Source organism: Euleptes europaea, chromosome 4 (genome assembly GCF_029931775.1).
Source record: "Euleptes europaea isolate rEulEur1 chromosome 4, rEulEur1.hap1, whole genome shotgun sequence".
Lineage (NCBI taxonomy): Eukaryota > Metazoa > Chordata > Lepidosauria > Squamata > Sphaerodactylidae > Euleptes > Euleptes europaea.
The window spans coordinates 85,825,819-85,851,061 of record NC_079315.1 but is presented as its reverse complement, the minus strand read 5'-3'; the positions used below and the strand labels follow the sequence as shown (position 1 = coordinate 85,851,061).

The window sequence follows — 25,243 nt, the reverse complement described above, 5'->3', positions numbered from 1 at the left end:
GTGGAGGGGAAAGGGATGGGGAGGCCAGTACGATGGATAGCTTAGAGTAGCTAGCGGCTGCCCTCATAGGCCTGGTGGAATCCCTCCATTTTTGTAGGCCCTACAGAACTCTGTATTAAAAAAATCTTTTCTATATATTTTGGTATTTTGAGATATTGGCAAGTATCTAACCGCACCTTTTGCGCAAGATGCATTCCTACATTCGTTTCCATAACTGCAGCTCTTTCTGACTCCTAGAGAGATCAGTCCCAGCATTGTGGGATCCATGGAAAGAACAGCCATGTGGGTGGGTGGGGAGGCTGGTTAGGAGGGACAAGGATCAAAATCACTCCTCCTTCCTGTTACGTATGCATAGCTCTGTTGAAGACAGAGCAGTTCCATCCCTGTGTCCCTCCTCACTCTAGCCTGCCGCCTCTCACAGCTGTTCCTCTGCACAGATCCTGTGACCCTGGAAAAAGTACAGAAGAGGGCACCCAAGATGATTAGGGGGTTGGAGCACCTTTCCTATGAGGAAAGGCTGAAGAGACTGGGACTTTTCAGTTTAGAAAAGAGGCAACTAAGGAGGGCGTGATAGAGGTTTATAAAATTATGCACCAGGTGGAAAGTTGATACTAGAACTTGAGGGCATCCAATAAAGCTGATGGGCAGTAGATTCAGGATGGACACAGTAAGTGATTTATGTGTAGAATTCACTGCCAGAGTATATGGTGATGGCCACAGGCATGGACAGCTTTAAAGGGGATTAGACAAATTCATGGAAGATATGTTTATCAGTGGCGACTAGCCAAGGTGACTAAAGGGAATGTCCATGTTCAGAGGCAGTCAACCTCTAAATCCCAGTGCTCTATGCCCTGTTGTTGGTTTTCCAGAGAAACTGGTTGGCCACTGTGTGAGAGTGGATGCTGGATTAGATTGAATCCAGCAGGGCTCTTCTTATGTTCTTATGACCCTGGGAGTGACCTTTCTGGGAGTCAGAAGAGGCTGCGACAATAGAGAGAATGTGGGAAAGCTCCATGAGCCATTTAGCACACAGATGTTACGGTACTTCTCAGTGGTTGAGATTTTAATCTATTTCTAATAGACGTTTCCATTTATGGTAATATATTTGGGCATCTCTGTTTTGTGTGGTGCTCTGGGTGTAGGTTTCCGAGATAATCCTGGATTTTTCCCCCGTAATGAAAATGTGAGAGCGTGGATGACTCTGTTGTTTCTCCTACAGAGATTAAACTGTTTGTTGTTGTGCACTGTGATGAGGAGGCAAGAGATGCCTTGACAGTTATGGTAATGGAAGTTTAACTTGAAAGAGTATGCATAAATCCTCACCCACCTGCCTAGCCCCTTGGCATGCTACTGAGCAACATCCCTATGAGGCTGGCTTTGGGCAACCCACATGAGAGGGGCCGGATTTTACCTGAAGTGGCTGCAGCGACAACATGTCAGAGACCATGACATGCACTTTGCAGCAAAAGAGTCCCTAGAGACAGCTAAATTATATACAGTTTTGTGTTGTATTGCATTGGCCTTGGTCTATAGGGTTTACACATCTTGTTTCTGAATTTTCAGTGAAATGAAACTTTTGAACATAGAAAGAAAGGGAATATATTACGGGCTGTATCCAAAGGTTGTTGTGCAGAGAAAGGCACTGGCAAACCACCTCTGTTAGACTCTTGCCATGAACCCCCCCCCCCAAAGGGGTCACCATAAGTCGGCTGCAACTTGATGGCACTTTACACTCACACATCCAAAGGTGCTCTTCTGCATGCAAAAAGTCCCTTTCATTCATGGAAGGGGCTGTTTTATACATTACAGAAAAACGTTGCACGAGAAAAGTGGAACTAAGTCCAAAGGATAGTCTGCAAAGTCTTGTATGCAAGCTGTTGGGCTAGAGGAAGCAGGAAGTAGAACTTGCTTGATATAGTACTGCTTGAACTTTTTTGACAGCTCTTGCAAAAATGTTGTGTGCAGCAGCGCTAGTAATTCTTCCTTCTGTTCAATCCAGTAAAAAATTTAAAAGCTGATATTTAAGTCTCAGATTTCATAGTCTTTCTTGTCTGATTAATTTCTAGAGCCTTACTCTAACAATCTCCTTTTTCATAAGTTGCAAAAAAGCAGGAATTTTCATGAAGAATTTCTTCTAATAAAAAAACCACATACACATCAGTAACATGGCTCTTGTGGGCATCAGCCGAATTTCTTCATTGTGTGCTATGTTCAAACATTAGCGTTCAATGGAAGATTATCTTGTTCAATATATAGTGCAATCCTAAGGAGAGCTGCACTCTTCTTAGCCCATTGACTACAATGGATTTAGAAGGTTGTAACTCTCCTTAGGATTGCACTGTTTCCAGCTCTGCAGTATCTTCTTTGAGATACAGCAACTAGATTTGAACACAGTATTCTAAATGTCACTGTACCATAGATCTGTACCATAGATCTATCTATATTACAATATAGGCCATTTATTTTCAGTTCCTTTTCTAATCATTTTCACCATGGAATTTGCCTTTTTTTAACTACTGCCACACAAGGAGTTAACATTTCCATCAAGCTGTCCACTACAACTCAAAGTTCTCTTTCCTTCTTAGTCATCACCAATTAATATCCCATCAGCTTCTATTTAAAGTTTGGACATTTTGCTCCAATGTGCATCACCTTGCATTTACCTACAGTGAACTTCACTTGCCATGTTGTTACCCACTCATCCAGTCTGGAGAGATCCTATGCCTCAGAGGTGTCAAAAATCTGTGCTATTTTTATTAAATTTGCATGTTGTCTATTGTTTTTATGATTACTCTGATGAAAGCTGGACAATTGCTTTGCTCCTTTTATGTATCTGCCGTTTGTGTCAATCTTTTTGTCTGCTATGGCTAATGGCTGGTATAGAAAATGAATTTGAACATACATGTATGCATCCCTTTTTGGTATGGTTAAGTGGACTGTTCCCAGCACTTGGACTGAATGGAGAAAACCATCCTTTTGCCAGAGCTGCATAGGTACATCAGAGCTATAGTGGAACCTTGAGTTGGGGTGATGATGTGTTAACAGATTTGTTCCATCCAGATATTTTCCTGAGCACTTTTCTTCTCTGTTAGCTGTCACATTTTACATTTATTTTCAAGCAGTATGTGCAAAGACATAACAGCCGCGTGGCACAGAGTGGTAAGCTGTAGTACTGCAATCCAAGCTCTGCTCATGACCTGAGTTCAATCCTGACGGAAGTTGGTTTCAGGTAGCCGGCTCAAGGTTGAGTCAGCCTTCCATCCTTCCACGGTCGGTAAAATGAGTACCCAGCTTGCTGGGGGTAAAGGGAAGATGACTGGGGAAGGCACTGGCAAACCACCCCATAAACAAAGTCTGCCTAGTAAATGTTGGGATGTGACGTCACCCCATGGGTCAGGAATGACCTGGTGCTTGCACAGGGGACCTTTACCTTTTTATGTGCAAAGACACTAGCAGTGTTGTATGACTTGTACAAAAATGGCTAAATTTTATTGGTTTCATAATCTAATTTGCTACCTAATAAATTGCTATAAAATAATTTACACATTTTCATTCATCCAGTTGTAAAATTCTTTAGTCCCTCAAAGCTGGAAGCACAATTTATGTGGTGTGCTTGTTCTTACAAATTTTAACATTGGATTGTATTTACAAGTCTTTTAATATTGTAAGGAAACTCATTGTCTATTTATTTGGCTAATTTCTCTGGAAATGTTGAATTGCAGAATGGGGCTTTGTTTAAGTTGTTCCAGACCTTGAAAATATCATGCTAATGTGGAAGATTTTTCAAAAGAAGAAACCACTTTCCAGCCAAAATATAGCAGTAAATTATTCTCCTCTGATCATTCTGGCTTCTCTGGGATTTCATTCTCACCACTGTGAGATCAGTAAAGAATTAATGTTAAATTGTGTGGCAATGCAATGCATGTTTCTGCAAAGCCATAGCACAGGCAAGCCTGTCTTTTGGCCAGAGTAAAGCAACTGATTATGCAATAGAAACTGAATCCCAATACTGTGTCTTCGTGTGGGGCTTTCACAAGCTTTGGCACTTCCCTCCATGCTGAAGAAGCTTGAAATCCTGGCTGAGATGCTTGTGCATCAACATCAAGGATTTTAGGTTTGCTTTTTGTTTGTTTTTTAATGTGGGAAGGAAGACTGAGGAGATAATATGACTGGATGAACACAGAACAACAGGAAGTTCAGTGTAGTCATTCCCACAAAACAGATCAGAGGCATAATAGACAATTCTTGTTGTACTAGTCTCAAAGACCAGGGAATATAAAACCTGAAAGGTAAAGACCAGCTTCCATTTGTGATGGGGAATGGTTGTTAGTACAAACTTTGAGTTCCATAGGCCTGTTCGTCAGATACATGAGAAGGCAGCAAAATTTATGAAAGAAACTTTGTTTTCAACATGCCTGAACTCCAAATAGTTTAATTAAGAGATCTGTGTAAGTTCAAAGCTTGCAGATTCCTGCTGATTGAAGTCAAATAAAATAAACTTTATCAAGTTTTTTTATACCTCCAACTAAATCCAGCTTGTTTTAACACATCGATAATCCATGATAGCTTAGATGATAAAGTGTTGTGTCATGACGTAAATCAAATAATGACATAAAATAAAATAGAATGCAACCATGTGCTAGAAGACTAGAAGATTCCACACTTATCTACCATCAAGATGTTAGAATGAAGAGAATGAATTGCCGTAAACTACTGTAATGTTTTAAAATGTATAAAGAAAGCTCACTTTGCTCAGTAGTTATTTTTATTTTAAAGGAAAATAGGCTCTTAAATTAGAACTCTTCCATTTCTCATACTACTTTACTGAATAAGACTTGATCCAGCAATTGGAGCCACTCTTGTCACAAGAATGAGACTGAAAACCTAGCTGAGTTGTCATATTGTGAATGCCTTGTTGTGACTAAGGTACAAAGGCTGAGGTGTTTTTAACATGCTTGGAATACTAAGTTTGAACATCGCTCTTGAAGAATGTGGGAACGGAAAAAAACGTTCTCCATACATTTTCTTCGTTAGCTGGACACAGTAGCTACCTCTGCCTGGCAACCGGTTTTTTTTTCTAGAGCAACCCACCAGATAGTAGCATGAGGATGTGCTAAACACTCCAGATTAATAGTTTGTTACATAGAAGCAACACCCAAACAAGCAGATTAAACTGAGGCATTATCCGAGATGTTATGGTATGCTAATAGCCCTAGGCTACCCTGGTACACCCAGCGAGGTGTTCAGGACTGGAGCTAGTGTGCAAGGATGGAACAGGGCTGTATAGCCAGAGACAAACAGGAGTCTCCTGGGATCAGGTGAAAATATGAGATAGAGCTCAGTATCATCCACATATTGGTGACAACCCAGCCCAAGTCCTGTCCTCCTCATGAAATTCACTAAGAGGGCTTTGAACACGTTTTTATGAAGAATGTGGTTAAGGAAACTTTTACCACCTTGTCTGACACCTATGCCTATTGGAAACCATTCTGTTTCTCCATATTCTGTCCTAACAGTAGCTTCTCATCCAGAGTACAGGTTGTGCACACAAATAATCAAATGTTGTGGCACGCCCATTTCTTTTAAAACCAAATTTAACTCCATGATCCACACAGTCAAACGCTATTCTGTAATCTATGAAACACAAGCTGATTTTCTTCTGAAATTATATTGTATGCTCCAGTAACCAAAGTAAATTTGCAATCTGATCTCTGGTGCCTGTCCCTTTCTGAATTGAGCTTGAACACTTATTGTTCCATACATGGCAACAGTTGTTGTTGTGCATCAGTTTACTCATGTGGGAAATTAATGTGATGGTCTGATAAGTGCTGCAGTCATTGATGCCTCCTTTTTTTGGAACTGGAATATAGATTGAGCGTTTCCAGTCTGTGGGGATCCCCCCCGCCATATTTGTTGGCATATTCTTGTTAAGATTTTAATGAACTCCATTTCTCTGACTTGGAATAGCTCTGTTGATATCCCATCTACTCCTGGTGATTTGTTTCTCTCAGTTGCACTCAGTGCAGCTTTCACTTCACTTTCTAAAACTGTAGGTTCTTCAAAAAATTCTTCTTGGAAGGAATCTGTCATCCTTTCATCTCTTCTGTATAGTTCTTCAGTGTACTGTTCCCATCTTTTTTAATTTTGTCATGTTACATAATTTGCTTTCCTTGTCTTTCATTCTTTACCACTTTTTTTTCTTACATTTTAAAATAGATTTGTCTCACTGTGGAAAAACTTGGAGTTCAAGATCATGGGAGACACACCAAGTGAACATGGGAACAACCTGACTGAATCTTACCCAAGCCTTAGTAGTCTAGCAAGTGCTCATTAAGATAGCAAAAGAGACAAAGGTCATTTATGCTTGAGTACTTTCACTCACAATCACCCCCCCCCATCTGTTTTTGTTGTTCCTTGGAGTTATGCATGAGTTTCCCCTCCACTGGAATTTACCTCGCTGCCAGCCCTCACAAATCCCAGGACTTCCCATTCCTCTGTTAACCCCATTCTTCCCTCTCCCCTGAGCTCAGCCCACTTGAAATCCCCATGCATGAGGCTTCCGGTGGTGCCGCTGGGGTGAGTGCCACGTTTCCCCAGGCTGTCCTGGGGGAAATCCAAGTTTGCGTTAATCCTGGGATGCTATATGCACCCCAACCCGATCCTTGCAAGTGGGTCGGATAGCAGGAACTCCCTGCAGCCCGTAAAAGCAGTTTGACCTCCCAAATACTCTGAGGGAGCTTCTTTAAGTCCCTCGGAGTTTTGGACGCCGATCCTGCGAGGGCACCAAGGGAAGAAATCGCCAAAACGCAACTTCGGCACAAGGCTCTACCCTCCACCACCTTATAACAACCAACAAAGACTAAGATAAGAACCTCACCTCTAGACGCTCAAGTGAGTACGCAAGAACCCTTCGTCTTTTATTGATGTTACTGAATAACCGGGGGGTAGATGAAGACATTTCCAGAATCCTTGTCCCTCCCTTAATCGAACTGGATAAGTTTGACCTATAAAATCCATCAGGATTAGAGGCAGGAGCCTTATCAAGTTGATCAGCTTAAACTAAAACAAAGAGCTAGAAAGACGCCTATAAGATGGACTAAAATCTCCACCAATGAGAAATACTTTTGAGGGAAGGGGAGGGTGAACTTCTCTCTTCCGGTGGAAGAAGAAAGGGAAAAAAGGAGTCCTCCAGTCACGTTTGCAACAAGGAACTCCTTAATCCGGAAGACCCTCTATACCACCCTCTCTATCATCTGGCTTACAACAACAGGAAGCAACCCGTAGGACCGGATACACGTCGCACTCGAGCAACATAGAAATAGTTCCTCAAGGGAACAACCATCGAGAAGAGGCAGTAGAAGGTCCACGGTGAAATCAACTTCCGGAATACTTCCTGATTGATCCGACCTAGAGCGGCCGGCAAAACTCGCTGGTATTTCAAAACTTTAAAAAGCTGTTTTAAAGTGAAATAGGGGTCTTTTCAAAGCGAAAAAATTATTAAGCTGATCATTGAAACATTTTATATCAACAACGAATCAGAGGGTCCTGATTGAGGACATGTATTTTACCAGCCTTACTTCAATGTAAATGTCTGCATCCCGACCCCGTTCTGGCTCATTACATAGCCCTGCCTATACAAAACTGAAAGAAGCGACACAAACCTTAACCATGGAAAAGAAGTTGCAAGACATGTTAGCCAAGCAAACAGAGGCAACAACTAAGCAGTTTGAACAGATGTCTACACAAATGACACAGCTGACTGCTATGATGACAAATCTTGGCCAAGCATCTCAAGCTATTAACCAAAAGCTAGATGTGGTTACAGAAGACCTTAAAGTTGTAAAGACCCAAATAAATACTATGAAGACGGATATGCAAGCAATGGATTTATCAGTTAAGAAAGTGATGGAAGAACACAAGGATACAAAGAAAAAATTAGCAAGCCAAGAGAAGCAGATTGAAACAATACAAACTAATCAGACAGCTGTTAAAGATCAGATAGCAATGATGGAGATGAGAGTTAGAGAAACCAACCTTCGTCTGCGCAATTTTCCAGATATGATGGGAGACAACAAAGAAACTGTAGTCCCAAATCTGGCTTATTTATTTCAAATAGAAGAACAAGAATTGAACCAAGCCATCAACAGAGTTTACAGAATACCATTACCTGCTAGAATGAAAAGATCTAAACCAAGAGATCTCATGATTGTTTTTTATGACACTAGGATCAAGGATAGGATCATGAAGATCCATTATGACAGTCCGGTTTCAGCAGGAGATATTCCTCTAATATTATAAAGGACATACCAAGACATTTACTCTCACAGAGGAATAATTACAAAGAATTTGTGTCTGTCTTGAAAGCTAATGGTATCAAATATCGTTGGATTATGCCACAAGGCTTGGCTTTTACCTACAAAGAAATGAAAATGACAATCTTATCTCCATCGGATGTGGGAAAATTTCTGAGGAAATACAAGACAGAGCTTAAAGGGCTAACCCTGGAACAAAAGGAAGAGGAAGAAGAAGAAGAAGAAGAACCACAGGGAGCAGAAGGAGGCACTGTGTTATAGACTGAATATTTTGCTTCAATAACTACTACATCATGGCAAAAGTAATTTCTTGGAATGTGAATGGTTTGAATGAAAAAACCAAACGGGCTAGAATTTTTAAACATTTACAGAAATACAAATACTCCCTAATTTGTCTGCAAGAGACTCATATAGCAACAAAACACAAAAAATACCTGGATAGGCAAATGCTTGGACAAGCATTTGTTGCATCGGCTAAAACAAAAACAAAGGGAGTTGTGATATATGCTCATCCTAGCCTTAGTCCTGAACTACTGTACAAAGACAGTAATTATCAAGACCAAAATACTGGGGCAAAAGACGATTGTAGTAGGAATATATGCACCTAACGAAGGAAAAGCTAAATTTTATGGACAACTACATGAACTGATTTCTCAGTATGCAAAGGATCAGATTCTTTTGATGGGCGATTTCAATGGTGTCACTCTCCCAATCTTGGATAAAAAATCAAAAGCAAAAGACGAAAATGAAGGATGCTTACCTAAAACCTTCTTCACCATGGCTTCAGAATTGGAAATACAAGACATCTGGAGAACAATGAATACAACGGCTAAAGAATATACTTTTTATTCAGCGAGACACGACTCACACTCCAGAATAGACATGATATGGGCTAGTAAATCTATTTTCACGCAACTACGTAAAATCCAAATTGTACCAAGAACTTTTTCTGATCATAATCCAGTTACATTTGAATGGAACAATAAACAAGCATTTAGATGGCGATTAAATGATAAACTTTTAAAGGATAACAAGATTCAAAAAGAACTACAGGATTTAATTAAAGATTTTTTTGAAATTAACCTTAATGGGGAAACTTCGCTGAATACAGTTTGGGATGCATTTAAAGCTGTTCTAAGAGGATTTATGATACAGAAACACACGGCCTGGAAGAAAACTCAACTACAATTTACCAATAATATACTTTGGGATTTACAAAATTTGGAGCAAAAACTGGTTATGGCTTTACATGAAGAAGAGAAAAATGATATACAAATAAAGATTTCTGTATCTAAACACCAACTAAATTTGATAATAATGGAGGAAATGAACAAAAATTTAAAATCTGCTAAACAAAAATACTTTGAACATGCTAATAAACCTGGAAAATTTTTGGCGACCCAACTGAAAGATTCATTTCAAAAGAAGATTATAACAAAAATTCAATCCGCTAAAGGACCAGTTTATACAACTTCGGATATACAAAAAGAATTTGTTTCATTCTATACTGTTATATCAGAAAGAAAATATCTCAAAAAAGAAAATAGACAAGTTTTTAAATTCAATACAGATGAATGTCCTTTCAAAGCCCCAACAAGAATGGATAGATGCACCAATTACAAAGGAGGAAATACAAGAAGCAATAATGAAACAAAAAACGGACAAGACACCAGGACCAGATGGAATTACTGCACTATTTTATAAAACATTTAGTGACAATTTAGTGAACTTTTTTGTATTACTTTGTAATACAATTTTGGATAAGGGAGCATCCCCAGAGACTTGGTCACATGCATTTATATTGTTGATACCTAAGGAAGGAAGAGATCCAGAAAAAACTTCAAATTATAGACCTATCTCGCTGTTAAATGTGGATTATAAGATTTATGCTTCGGTCTTATCGAATAGGATAAAGCATTTTATTAAGGACCTTATACATGAAGACCAAGCAGGTTTTGTTCCAGGAAGGCAAATTAAAGATAATATAAGAGTTTTATTAGATTCATTGGAATATTATGATCAGAATATTCAACAAACCGCGGCCTTTGTATTTTTGGATGCAGAGAAAGCCTTTGATATGGTCTCCTGGGACTTTATGAAAAAGATATTGGAAAAATTAAATTTTGGAGACCGTTTCTTGAGAGGTATATCGGCCATATATACATCCCAACAGGCAAAAATTCTGGTGAATGAATCGATGTCTGACAACTGCGCAATCAAGAAAGGAACCAGACAAGGATGTCCTCTGTCTCCATTATTATTTTTGTTGGTGTTGGAATCACTATGCTGTAAGTTAAGGAGTATGGAGGACATTCGCGGATTAAAAATTAAAAAACATGAATTCAAATTGAGAGCATTCGCGGATGATCTTCTGTTAATCTTGGAGAACCCAACACAATCAATGAAGATATTGTTGGAAACTTTGGACGATTTTGGAAATGTATCGGGATTTAAAGTTAACCAAGAAAAAACAAAGACAATATTTAAGAATTTATCAGAAACAGAACAACAGGAATTCATATCATATACAGGTTGGGAGAAGGCTAATAAGATCAAATATTTGGGAATCTGGATCTCTGCAAAGAATAAAGACTTGATAACCAATAACTATCTTAAACTATGGGACAAAATAAAAATTGATATGATCATTTGGTCAAATAAAAAATTGTCACTTTTGGGACGTATATCAACAGTCCAAATAAACATTTTACCAAGGATGCTTTTCTTATTCCAAAATTTGCCTATAATATCACATGTTAAATACTTTGATACCTGGAGGAAAGACGTAAAATTTCATCTGGCAAGGGAAAAAAACGAGGATTGCTTATAAACATCTGGTGGACTCTAAAGTTAGAGGAGGTTTAGCACTACCTAACTTTCAACTTTATGCTGAAGCGGCCGCTTTAGTATGGCTAAAGGACTGGATGAACTTATCCAATTCGCGTTTGTTAGATCTTGAAGGATTTAACAATATAAGTGGATGGCATGGCTATTTATGGTATGGTAAAATTAAGATACAAGCATCATTTCGTAACCATATAATCAGGTCCTCCTTATTTCATATATGGATGAGGTATAAACATATTCTTGAACCAGTAACACCGATGTGGATATCACCTCAAGAAATGTTGACATTACGCCCACTTAGATTGGACAAATTTATCACCTACCAAGAGTTAATTAACTGGGAAGGATAGAAAAGCTCACTAAAAGACTTTCAGTTACTTAAAGACGATTTACAATGGCTTCAATATCATCAAATTAAATCAGTATTTACACAAGATATGAAGAATGGATTTTCTAAAGAAAAATCACCTTTTCACAGGATGCTATTAGATAACAATACTCAACTGATTTCTAAAATGTATAATCTTCTTTTAACAATTTATTGTGAGCAGGAAATAATCAAACCAACAATGATTAATTGGGCTCAAACTGTGGGACATGATATTGCCCTAAACAAATGGGAAAGACTATGGGGAAAGACCTGAAAGGAATAAATGCGCCGTCAATTCAAGAAAATATCTATAAAATGATGTATAGATGGCATTTAACGCCTAAGAAGATTGCAAAGATCTACAAAGTGACATCCCCTAAATGTTGGAAATGTAATAAAGAAGTTGGTTCTTTTTATCATATGTGGTGGACTTGTGACAAAGCTAAGGATTTTTGGGATATGATATATAACGAATTAAGACTAATAGTACAAAAAAATATACCCAAAACACCAGAAATGATGCTATTAAGTATGATACCTGACGATTTGTTAAAACAAAGGACTTTTTTGATTTACGCGACTACAGCTGCAAGACTGCTTTATGCAGCAAAATGGAAAGGGGCAGACACTCCTGGGAAAAAAAACTGGACTATGAAAATGTTTGAACTGGTGGAAATGGCAAAACTTACAGCTATTTTAAATCAAAAAGACAATGTTCAATTTATGGGGGAATGGGAGGCTTGGATGAAATATTGTGAATATGAACTAGGACTGGGGAAAATGGAAGAGTACCTTTTAATCTGATCTAGAAGACATTGTTAACATAAAGAAACGTAATCAATTATATTGATAGTATAAAGTGATTGAAACCTAATTGAGATATAAGAATAATTAAGATCAGACCATATCACGATGGGATAGAATACTTTATTAAGAGGCGGACGGAGGTGATGGGGAAGTCAATAAATTTTCCTTTATTTTTTATTTTTATTTAGCACTTAAACAATTATAACAACATTACCTATGATTTAGTTTTTAATATTACATATATTGTTGTTTGTTAACATGGAAAATTTATATTATAAAAACCAATAAAATTTTCAAAAAAAAGAAAGAAAAGAAATCCCCATGCATAAGGCAAAGTGCAGGACACGCAAGCTTGGTTTCTCTCACAGCCAATTACAAAGCAGCATGTCCAGAGGCAAGGATTCAGATACTTCTTAATTTGAGCTGGGAGACTGCTGGTGCCTAGACTCCCAACAGGAAAGTATGGGTCCAGCTAGTAACGAACCTCAGATAAAACTCCCATGCATAAATAACCAAAGAGTATCACAGGCAAAGATTAACTCTTACTTTGCCTGAAAAATATCTTTGCTTGAACATTGTACTGAGCAGGAACTGTGTACAAGAAACATCCCATACTCTTTTATCATTTGAAAAGAGTTTACTAAGGAGTGAAAAAGGAAATAGGGATTGTACAGTGAAACGTTATCTTAGAAGTCAAGGCATTTCTTATGCAAACCCTACTCAAGTCAAATAAACAAAAGAACATTAAGTCTGATTCAGCTTTTACTTCCCTTAACTAAACTGAATACCTGCATCCCCGAGGTTTTTCTCTCCCCAGGGTCCTCTTTCTTAGGTCCAGGTCCCATCTTGTGGAAGTCCCTTCAGGAACACCAACAGAAGTGAAGTGTGAAGACAGGCAAAGGATATTCTTGGCTTTTTATGACCATTTAAAGATCTTGATACCCTTTTGTGGGACTGGCTGACCTATTCTGGTGATTTGGGATCCCATGGGTTCCTGGTGGGAAATGTTCCCACCTGAAACGCTCAACTGTAATGTGGAGAGGGGGGTAATTAAATGATGGTCCTGTGAAGTAATAATTTATCATTGTCAAGGACTATCTGTTCTAAGAGTTCTGGCCAGTCTCTGGCACCCTGCTGTGCTCACCAGCCTGCTTGTTTCACTGCCCAAGTGAAGAAATGCTGCTCATACACCAAAAGGAGAAGGAGGGGGGATATTTCAGAAAAGGAATTTCTTGGGGGGGGGTATAAACTGGATGATCACTTCAACCACTATGAGGTATAGAAGCATCTTTTTAAAAATGAATTTATTTGAGGGGGGGTTACAAAAGTGCTTGAATTCAGTTTAAGGGACAGCTCTTGCAGCCCTGCTACCATATTTGTTCTATAAGCAAATTATATCTCCATTGCCAGAAAAGATAAGACTAGGCACGTGAGATTTTTGTCCTGAAGGAAGAAACATAAATAGTTACATGATCTGCTGAGGTTGCCAATGATTAGGAACAATGGTAAATTCTTATAAAATTGATTACAATATATTTGCACACATGCCTGTTTATTTCATTGCCCTGTGATTAGCCACCCTTCTGTTACATCTCTCTATGGTATGAAGGTTAATTGGAAATACAACTCTGTTTCTAGAACCTTGAGAAGAATCCACGTGGCTAGAAATCTAAAGTAGTCTTCACTACCATCGATTCAGGAATACAGCTGCCTCCTTTCTAGAAGAGACAACGTTTAGTCGTTGCTGTCTGCTGGCAACTTCTTCTCAATTCATTTCCTTAAACCTCTTGTCTACCAAGCACATTACTCTTTTTGTTGCTCTTTTGGCTATTGCTGGGGGCAGGGAGGAGGAATTCCAGCCAGTTTCACCAGCCAATACTATTGATGGTGACTTTGTGAAAGTTCCCCTGTGTTTCATATAATAGGCTGATTTATTATATTTTGTACACAGCTCCTCTTTACTCCAGTGGTTAGATGTGGAAAAAAGTTTCCAATGCATATTTAATATTTTTAAGTTAAAACAGCATTTGTGTGGCCCTACTTTCTTTATTTGTGATAATGCATATATATTATTACAGTAGCAGTAGAAATTGATTCCACCATAAAGACTCTATAGGATGACCATCCAAAATTGATGTACTTCCTAAAATCTCTATAAAAGAATAATTAGCATTTGGCAGAAGCAGCCCTGCATCCACAAATCAGATTTAAGCAAAGTACCAAACTGTGCAATCCTAAGCAAATTTACCCTCTTCTATTGAAATCTATGAGCTGAAAAAGATATAACCCTTTTAGGAATCCACTGTAAGCTTGGCAAGCTTTGTGTCAGAGAAAATAGAAAGAATGCAGGCATCGTGAATCCAGTGTATTTACAGGAAGGTAGTATGTAATTCAGGTGCGATCATCCTAAAGCAGTATCATCCAGAAGCATCCCTGACAAGTGATTGTTCAGCCACTGCTTGAAGACTGCCAGTAAGGGGAGCTCACCACCACCCTAGGCAACCAATTCCATTGCTGAACTACTCTTACTGTAAATATATGTGCCCTAATGTCCAGCCAGTACCTTTCTGCCCATAGTTTATACCCATTATTGCGAGTCCTATCCTCTGTTGCCAACAGGAACAGCTCCCTGCCCTCCTCTAAGGGACAGCAATCATGTCCCCCTCAATCAATGAACCAGTTCCCATTGAATATCATATCTGGCTTAGAGATGGGTTGGAAGGAGTGAGTTAGGAGTTATGGCGAGTCTTCTGCTTCATGCCTTAAGTGTTTTGTTTTATGGATAGTGGAATAGGTTTCATCTATTTCCTCATGTGTCTGTAGTTCTATCGTTTCTTCGGGCGAATTCTGTGACTCTACCAGCACAGTATACATTTAAAGCATCCTAAGATCAAACAATGACTCCAGGGTCAGATGTCATCACTCTCCCAAGAGATAATGTATTCTGTCATTGGATAGAGATGACAGTAAGAGCGTAGGTGAGTCTTGCTGGGATGTTAATATAGAGCAAGAGGTGAAGTACTAGTCTACTTGCAATTCATAAAGCAATCCTCTGTCAGCTCTTCCTTTTGTTTCCAGACAGGAAACTTGCTTCCAAGTTAAATAATTTACTTTTTGAAGAATTCATGGTAGCATTCTTGGCAAGGAAAGTCAGATTGACCCGCTGCAAAAATGATGGCAGCCCTTTAAAGAACAATGACATTATTAACTCAAGATTTTGAGCAGCTTTATTAAACCTTGCATGTAAGTTATTGACAAATGTCAATATAAGTAATTATTTTAGCCCCTAAAGGTAGTTGTGGTATGGCTCCACAGAGGAGCTGGGCATTGGGGAGGAGAAGTGTTAATTCTTCCCCTTGGGCTGAAAGCATTCTGAGAGAACTGTGACTGGCCCAAGGCCACCCAGCAGGTTGCTTAAAGGTCTCATAAAATTTGTGTATGGTAGGCCATCCAGTGTCTGCTTACTCTACCTCCACTAGTAACCAGTCAGATACCTCTGGAAAGCAGAGCAAGATAAGGAGAGGTTAGAAATGTTAAGTTTTAAAAGCCTAATTAAATCACATAAAGGTAAAGGTCCCCTGTGCAAGCACTGGGTTATTCCTGACCCATGGGGTGACGTCACATCCTGACGTTTACTAGGCAGACTTTGTTTATGGGGTGGTTTGCCAGTGCCTTCCCCAGTTGTCTTCCCTTTACTCCCAGCAAGCTGGGTACTCATTTTACTGACCTCGGAAGGATGGAAGGCTGAGTCAACCTTGAGCCGGCTACCTGAAACCGACTTCTGTCGGGATCAAACTCAGGTCGTGAGCAGAGCTTGGACTGCAGTACTGCAGCTTACTACTCTGCGCCACGGGGCTCCTCATTAAATCACATACTGTTGAACTAAACAAGCAGGACTGCTTTCCTGTTCACAGCACTGCAGTATACTTTCAGCATCATCCAGACCGTGGGTACTCTTGGTGTTCTGTATAATGAGCTGTTAGTTCTACTGACAAAGAATTTCTCTTGCTGGAGCCTTATTCAAATGTGTGGGATTTGCATGATGTTCACAGTTGAGCAATTTCCATTGAGAAGTTGTTTGGGGTTATTTCTTATGTTAATGCACTAGGTCTTCTAATGTAAAGTAGCATCATAGATTCCATGCTTGTGCGTTTCACGTTTTCCTGGGACGGCTTATCCAGGAGCTTCATATTTAGAGTAAACAGATGTTTTAATTTCTTCAGCATATTGCTCCAAGGATGATACTTTTCAAACCCGGTCGATACAATGGCCTCCCCATGAACTAATCTTAGCGGCTAAAGGACCAGAATAATGTAAAGGAAAGGGTAGGAGGTGACGTTTAGTTATGCCTCCTCCCTATTTAGGGATGAGAAGAATTCATGCTAGGATTGCTCAAAGGTCTGCAGGTTTGTGGGGACTGGGGAGGGAGAAGTATTGATCAGCTGCATATGATTTTCAACACTAAGAAACTAAGCACAAAAGCCAATTTTCAGATACTATCAAGTAGTTCGCAATGTATTGCCTCTTGTCTAAATTGCCAGGCAAATCAAATAGTTTGTGCCGTCTATACATTGTGGTTCTGCCTAAGTAATCAAATCACTTTCCCCCCTAGTGAGACAGTGGCTACTAATGTATTTCACAGTCTAGATGAGTGGTCTTGTTCTTTTATATGGGAATGAGCTTGAGTGTAAATGGACCACAGGAATATATTCCACTTGTTAACACACCTCTGGCTTTTAAAGTTTTTTTTTATGGTGTTGATAAGCAACCAAAAGTCAACTGTATGTCAGTATATTGATATACCTAAAATGATAATAATGAATACTGAGCAGAAATTTGCCCGAAAACACCAGTGGAAATTACTGGGCAATAGGAGGAAATTTAAAAACTGAGTTAAATTGACATGTTAAAAATGTGTGGTGTTCAAGGTTTTTTGTTTGTTTGTTTTGTTTTGTTTTAGGTTCAAGGTTAACAGGGAACGTTGATCTTCATTAACATGAGCTAATGTTATTCCATTACTTATTTACGATTTTTAAATGATTTTATAAAAACACTTATTTTATAAAGCTACAGGTAAGCATATCACAGTGCAAGGGTGTGTTTTTTTTAAATTATTTCCCAAATTTCAATTCAACCATTTGAAGCGACAAAAAGTAGTAGCCCTCATGAGGCCTTCACCCTGCGACTCACAAATGTACTTACAGGAGAATTAGTACTTTTAAAACATTTGTGGAAAACTCCAGATTTATTGCGGCTCTGATTATAACAAACTTTTGCCAAAGGTGTCTGCTGAGTATATAGTGTTGAATCCTTTTTTAAAAAAAAATTAAATAAAAATTTATATCCTGCCGTTCTGTCTTGACAAGGGCCATTAAGGCAGCAAACATTGTAAAACATACACGATAAAATACATTATAAAACCTATTTTATAAAATACATTATAAGACTGTTTTTGGTTTGGTTTGGCATTCCCTCAGTGGCCCTCCTTCGTAACCAATGTTTTGGGTTTTGTATGTATTTTAACTGTTTCATACAAAACAGCTAAAATACATACAAAACATAAAACATTGGTTGGGAAGGAGGGGTCATTGAGAGAGTGCCAAATGAAACAAAAAGGTTTGTTGGCAGAAGACGGCAGCAGAAGGGGACAAGCAAATCTCCCTGGGGAGAGAGATCCAGAGCTTTGGTGCCATGACAGAAGGCTGTCTCCCAGGTAACTACCTGTCTTATCTCAGAAGGCAGGGGCACCCGAAGCTGGGCCTCCGAGGATGACTGTAATGGTCCGGAGGTTCATAAAGGATTAGGTGGTCCTTCAGGTATGTTGATCTCAAACCATATGGGGCTTTGAAGGTCAAGACCAGCACCTTGAATTATTCCTGAAAATAAATCGGAAGCCAGTGGAGGTGGGCCAACACTGGAGTGATATGTTAGCATCCCGGCTGCAGCATTATGTACCAGTGGAAGTTTTGAAGGGCAGCCCCATGTAGAGAGCACTGCAGTAATCTAATCTAGACGTAACCATGGCATGTGCCACAGTGGCCAGGAAAGGCCACAGCTGGCTAACCAGTCGAAGCTGGTAAAAAGCACTGCCACCTGCTTATCCAGCAGTAAGCCTGAGTCCAAGAACGCCCCTCGACTTACTGACCTGTTCCTTCAAGGGGAGAGCAACTCCATCCAGAACAGTTAGCACCTTAAATCCTGGGTCAGACCTTCCACCCACCTTTAGCACTTACAGTTTATCAGGATTAAGTTTATTAGCCTACATCCACTCCAAAACTGCTCCCAGGCACTGGTTTAGGGATTCTACAGTCTCCCTGGGATCAGGAGAAAGTATGAGATAGAGCTCAGTGTCATCCACATATTGGTGACAACCCAGCCCAAGTCCTCTCCTGTCCTCATGAAATTCACTAAGAGGGCTTTGAACATGTTTTTATGAAGAATGTGGTTAAGGAAACTTGTACCACCTCTGACCATCACGTGTCTTTAAAAGGTCTCTGATCCTGTAGCTGTCTCCTGCTTCTGACTTATAGTCATATAACTGGGAGAAAGTTGGGAAAAGAGTCACTCACCAAGCGAACCTGCATTGTACCACACTTAGCTGAGTTGAATTTTTTTCAAGGTTTGGTTTTTTCTTGTCGAAACCTGTGTTTCAAAGGGTGACTGATCTCTTAAAGCAGTGTCTTGTTCTGTTCAAACAATGGTTCAGGGCTGAGGCCTGGATAAGTTTCTTTTACTGAAACTTAACAAGTTGCTAGTGGCTTCAAAACCATAGATGAGGGAGACAGAAGAAACCCAGGTGCAAATCATACTACTGAGCATAACAAGCTTCCAGTACTTTGGCCTTCATTGGCTATGCCTACCGGATTAATTGTTATCTGAAACTCGCCTTGTAAGAGCCTTTCAAGGGTGACTTTCCTGTGTTTAGTCCCAGGAGGTTAAAGGCGTGGCCTTTGGTCTCTGGCTGGCTGGGTAGTAAAGGGACTGGTGGCAGTGCTATCACCTGGAGTGTGAGCTGTCCCACTTCAGCTTTTGGGGTTTGTTTTGTTTGAACCTCCCCGTCCTGAGAGTCTCTTGGATTAGGAACCCTCGACCATGGTCTGTCTTTCTTTCTTTCTTTCTTTCTTTCTTTCTTTCTTTCTTTCTTTCTTTCTTTCTTTCTTTCTTTCTTTCTTTCTTTCTTTCTTTCTTTCTTTCTTTCTTTCTTTCCCTTCCCTTCCCTTCCCTTCCCTTCCCTTCCCTTCCCTTCCCTTCCCTTCCTTTTCTTTTCTTTTCTTTTCTTTTCTTTCTATGTTAGTACTGCTGTATTACTGCTGCTGTATTTCTGTCCACATGCTGGAGACAAAGCACTGCTCATATAGAGCTGTGTATCAAACCTAGCAGGTCTTTGTTTTTAAAGGTACCAGGGAGTTGTGCTTTCCCAGCAGTGCCAAGCATAAGGAACTGCCTGGATCTTCAGACCAGAAACATATGGAAGTCTTGAGCTGTTGACAAGGACCTGGCTCAGGATAACTTACCAACACAACTGAGCAAAAGTTCAGCCAGCTTCCATGTACATATCCTGTGTTAGATTCCCCCCCCCCCCAGACCATGTAACACCCATCCTAGGCCATAGGCCATATCAACAGTGATTTTTCATCCAGGATGTCATTCATATTTCTCTCAAGGGAAAACAATGACAGTGTTTAGGAGACTTGTCATGAAAACAAGAAAAGTGGAACTGTTTTATAGTTGTCATTCCACTGTAGTCTTAAGCACCTAAATGCAGTATGAGTGTGATGAATGGCAGCCTACTTTATTGGTTGCACCCTACCAAAGGTAGCCTACAAGAATAAAAGCATTAAAGGTACAGAATTAAAAAAAAAATCAACATCACAACCATGTAACAGATGCCTTCAATTATAAACCCTCCAGCCCATATGTAAACAAAAGCAGTAATAAAAACTTAGCAACAAAAATGCAGTTTAAAAGTCAAAATCACCAGTCTAGCAATAAAATATATAAAATAATCGCTCAGTACATACAAATAAAAATTAACCAAATGGAGTTCATCTCTCTCCAAGGCCCTATGGGAAAAAATTCATCATCTTCTGGAAGGTTAATTTGGAGGGGGTTAACCTTGTGCCCTGACCTGGATGGCCCAGGCTAGCCTGATCTCGTAAGATCTCAGAAGCTAAGCAGGGTCAGCCCTGGTTAGTAATTGGATGGGAGACCACCAAGGAATACCAGGGTTGCTGGGCAGAGGAAGGCGCTGGCAAACCACCTATGTTAGTCTCTTGCCATGAAAACCCCCCAAAAAGGGGTCGCCATAAGTTGACTGCTTTGACTTGACGGCACTTTACATACACACAGCGTTGTGCATCAGGAAATTCCAAGGTCTGGGGGAAGAGTTGCTAACTACAGCTCTAGAAATTCCTGAAGCTTTGAGGATGGTGCCAGGGGAGGATGAAGTTTGGGGAAAGAGTTCATCAGGAATGTGATGCCATAGATTCTGCCCTCTGAACCTGCCATTCCTTCCAGGGGAGCTGAACTCCGTAATTTGGAGATCAGTTGTGATTCTGGGGGGACTCCAGTCCACATCTGGAGATTGGAACCCCTACCTGGGGGCCCACAGTTGAAAAGACCCTCTCACCAACGCCACATCTTCTATGACAGTCACGTGGAAAAGGACAGCGCTGGTTAAATCTTAAAACTATAGATGGATTCCTATAGATACCAACAAAAAGGTATTTTACTAAGAATTTCACTGCCTCCTTTAAATGAGGAGCTACCTCCTCAGAATAGTATATAAAATGTTATTCTCTGTTATGAGAGAACCCCTCAAGATCTAAAAGTACAATTATGGAATACAAACTCATCCAGTGTGATAGGAGGAATTTCTTCCTTAATGTAAGATGTGTAATTTCCTCCTGATCCTGGTGCAACTTTTAACAACAAATAATAACTTTCAGTAGTGCACAGAACATTTCCAGAGTAGTTGTTAGAACTTCTAGGAAAATGTTTCATAATGCATGAACTATGCTACAGTATATATATCCTTTCAAATCCCATGCTGGGAGTTTCAGAACAAAGACCCCGTAAATGTGTCAGTACAGCCTGTGACATGACGGATGTGACCACATGGCAAAGCCTAAGTATTCTGAACTTAAAGCTGAGTATAGTTTGCCTTCAACCTGAAATTATTTCAGAGAATTGAAATTTTATTCCCACTCTTTCCAAAAGTCATTCCAGAAAAGTGAGCATGTATTGAGTAAAAGTTCCAAGGGCTATGATATCTTGTTTTTGTTTTTTTTGGAGCAATTATGGAATTTGTCTGATTGTAGTAGTATTTAGATTGCACCATTTGTCATATCACCTCTTGCTTTTATTAGAATTCGCACTTACTAACAATATACTTAGTCGATGATTTACTATGTCTAATGAGATGTCTCGCATCTTATTATGTGTTTCATTTTCAGTTGTGGCAACAAATACTAACAATGCAGTTGTTTCCTTTCAAATAATACCCCAGCTTTGAAGAATGAGTTGACAGAACTCAAGGAGAGAGATAACATTTTAATATTTAGAAACTCTCCCATTCTCCTCCTCCTCTGGTAATGTTGCAACTCTAATGGATATCCCTACAGGCTGAGGATTCTGACTTTCAAGCAATATAAAGTTATCTTCAGCCACAGTCATGTTAAGAGACAACATTTTCTGAGAATCAGGTCTTCTAACAGACATTTAACCTTGGAACAATGTCTGTAGTACAGTCTTGAACAATGCCTTACTCATAGATATTTTTATGGAGAAATGGCCGGGCATCTTTGCTAGGAGGGAAATGGTTTGTTTACTGACAAATAGCTTATTGCAGGTGGTTTTTATTATCTGTGAGAGGAACTCCTAAGACAGTTACCATACTTTACAATATTATTTCATAGTGCAATCTTTTGTGTTGCAATAATTAAGGACTTGGATGCAATGGACAATTTCCATGAATGGAACCACTTCCACCCAGGGAGCACAACATTCTTGCTTCTTTCCACTACAGCCCACAACTCCTTCTGAAATTCTTTTCCTGGGTGCCCTGTTCCCTAGGACCAGAATTTGAGAGGCATTTTGGACTGCAGTAAGTGGGGGGGGGGGTTGAGAAGGTTATGCTCCATAGCCAGAAATCATTATGTTCATGAAAACTACCTGTTGGATCCAGCCCACTATCCACTTAAAGATATATCTTCATGGCCTTACTTCCACTTGTGTTCCTTTTCATCAGTCAGTGTGGTGTAGTGATTAGAGTGTCAGACTAGGATCTGAGAGACCCAGGATCTAATCTGCATTCTGCTGTGGAAGTTTGCTGAGTGAGCTTGGGCCTGTCACATAATCTCAGCCTAACCTGTATGTATTAAGTGCTGTCAAGTTGTTTCTGACTCATGGCGACCCTATGAATCAACATCCTCCACAGTGTCCTTGCTCAGATCTTGCAAATTGAGGGCCGTGGCTTCCATTATAGAGTCAATCCATCTCTTGTTGGGTCTTCCTCTTTTCCTGCTGCTTTCAACTTTTCCTAACATGATTGTCTTTTCCAGTGACTCTTGTCTTCTCATAATATGTTAAAGTATGACAGCCTCAGTTTAGTCATTTTAGCTTCTAGGATCAGTTCAGGCTTGATTTGATCTAAAACCCACTGATTTGTTTTTTGGGTGGTCCAGGGTATCCGTAACACTCTCCTCCAACACCACATTTCAAAGGAATCTACTTTCTTCCTTTCAGCTTTCTTCACTGTCCAGCTCTCACACCCATACATAGTAATAGGGAATACAATGGCATGAATTAACCTGATCTACCTTAGCCTAACCTACCTTGCATGAAAGCAAACATCTAGCTGTAGAGGAACATCCTCTGCTGCAGACAAAGAGGAGCACTAGCAGAATCAAGGTATAGGATCCAAGCCTATGTGAACTAACATTGGACGTTCTGGCAGAAATTAAGGATTTGCTCTCAACGATAATACAGTATGGCGATGGACTTCGAACATAAGAACATAAGAAAGGCCATGCTGGATCAGACCAAGGTCCATCAAGTCCAGCAGTCTATTCACACAGTGGCCAACCAGTTTATCCATGCAACAAGTTTCAGATATCTAGGGTAAGCTCAATATAAGCTCATGTATTAGTGGTCCTAAATGCTATGCTACAAAGGGTCTTCATTGGTGATGGTGCTGTGTACACGCAAAGTGCTATTGGAAAATAACTGTGGATATCTACCTGATCTGGGGAATCTAAATTCTAATTTTTGATCTCTTGGCAAACGGAATCCATGACTCCCAACAGTTTACTGTTCAAATCTCTTTTGGCTAATGTATGGGTGGCAACAAAATCTTTTGAGAAAAGAGTTTCTTCTAGTTCTAGATGGCAAAGAAGAATTTTCGACATTATAGAAATGGAAACATTAACTGAAATTATATAAAGGTGAAATTAGATCCTACTAGAACAGGGCTTGGCAGCAAAATGGCAGATTTTGATTAATTACCGGGACACAGTTGTAAAGAAATCTCCATGAAATGTCATGTTTGTTGAAAGAACAAAATGAAATGAAATGTCATGTTATGTTATGTAATTTCTGTAATTCTTATTTTTAAATAGAAAATGATAAGTATTTTAAAGGGGTATGAGTGGGGAAGAACTTGTGCAAACAGGACCTTAATCTCTTTTTAAGCTCATAACCTTTTAGCCATTCTAATTTTTAACAAAAGACTAAAAAAGGGGTACCTTCAAATGCATGTTTGTCAAGAAGTAATTTTAAATGGCACAAAAGAGGCCTAGATAAGCCCTATATTCCGGCAAACTGGATTTTGTGACATCTGTAAGTATTTTTTCAAATCAAACATCATCATGCACAGAAGGTATAGCCTGAGAGCTTGAAATGTATAAATTTACTCCTTAATGTCAAAATAGTAGAAAATGGTTATAAATCATAAGATTAGAAAAGTTAGAAAATGCCAGCCAATGTTCTGCTATGTCATGCAACAAAAATGGGTGTTTTTGCTTTGTTTTGTTTTTTAGTTAAAGAGACTAATCTTTTACATTTACATGCTGTTGTTGCTTAATTCTTCATGTTGGTACCACAGGCTCAGCTGTCATTTTCAATTTTCTCAAGAAGGCAACAGATTTAATAGAAATAATTAAATAATTGCAACTGGCTTTGCCATTGACAGATGAAGCAGCAAACAGAACCTGGGAAGTTTCATATCTCTCCTAAAGCTGAGCACAACCTATGTAAAGACTGTTAGAACATTAACTTCTCTTTCTGTGTCTGTGTCAGATTTACTTAAGGTAACCTGCAGACATTTGCTTCAATAAAAGTACCTGCTTTGCATTTGTAGACGAGATTCTGCTCCATCAAAATCGTCGGAAAAATGGTTGTCGTCAAAAGAAATGCCTTTGGAAACAGAAAAATTCACCAGTGATCCAGAAGATCTATTTGATGATATCTAACAAAACCAGAGGAAGATTTTGACTTCACTACAAGTAGTAAAATTAATTAATTATCTGTCTGTCCCATAGAGAAGATTTTATAATGTGGGTTTATTGGTACTTTGGGATAACATTTTACATTTGTTATCTTTTTGTTTATAAAGTTTTTGTGTGCGAGCCCTCAGGTTGTCAACACTTTTCACTCAACACTTTAAAGATTCCAGACGGTTGTTTTGCATACGAGAAGCTGTGGATCAGCCCTCAAGGTTTGGCGGGGAAATTAACCTGACAACCAATGTGGCTGAAGTAAGAATAGTGAGCGAAGAGTACAAGATATAGTCCATGGCTTGGGGAAAAGGGTATCTTATAAATTCTGTAGCATTTCCAGACGGTAAGGTGTTTCCCAATTTCAAAGCTGGATAAAGTGTCTCCAGTTTGTGTCACTGTGGTGTATTGGA

The 25,243-nt window shown here is 39.4% G+C and overlaps 1 protein-coding gene across 1 annotated transcript in view; it reads left to right on the top strand.

Moving 5' to 3' along the window:
* Window positions 1-24,935, top strand: part of XRCC4 (X-ray repair cross complementing 4) — a 133,997-nt gene extending 109,062 nt beyond the window's left edge. The window contains exons 7-8 of the mRNA XM_056848168.1: window positions 24,695-24,842; window positions 24,876-24,935. Of these exons, the coding sequence (XP_056704146.1) occupies window positions 24,695-24,806 (112 nt within the window). The 3' untranslated portion in view covers window positions 24,807-24,842; window positions 24,876-24,935. The remainder of the gene's footprint in view (window positions 1-24,694; window positions 24,843-24,875) is intronic.
* Window positions 24,936-25,243: the final 308 nt, after the last annotated feature.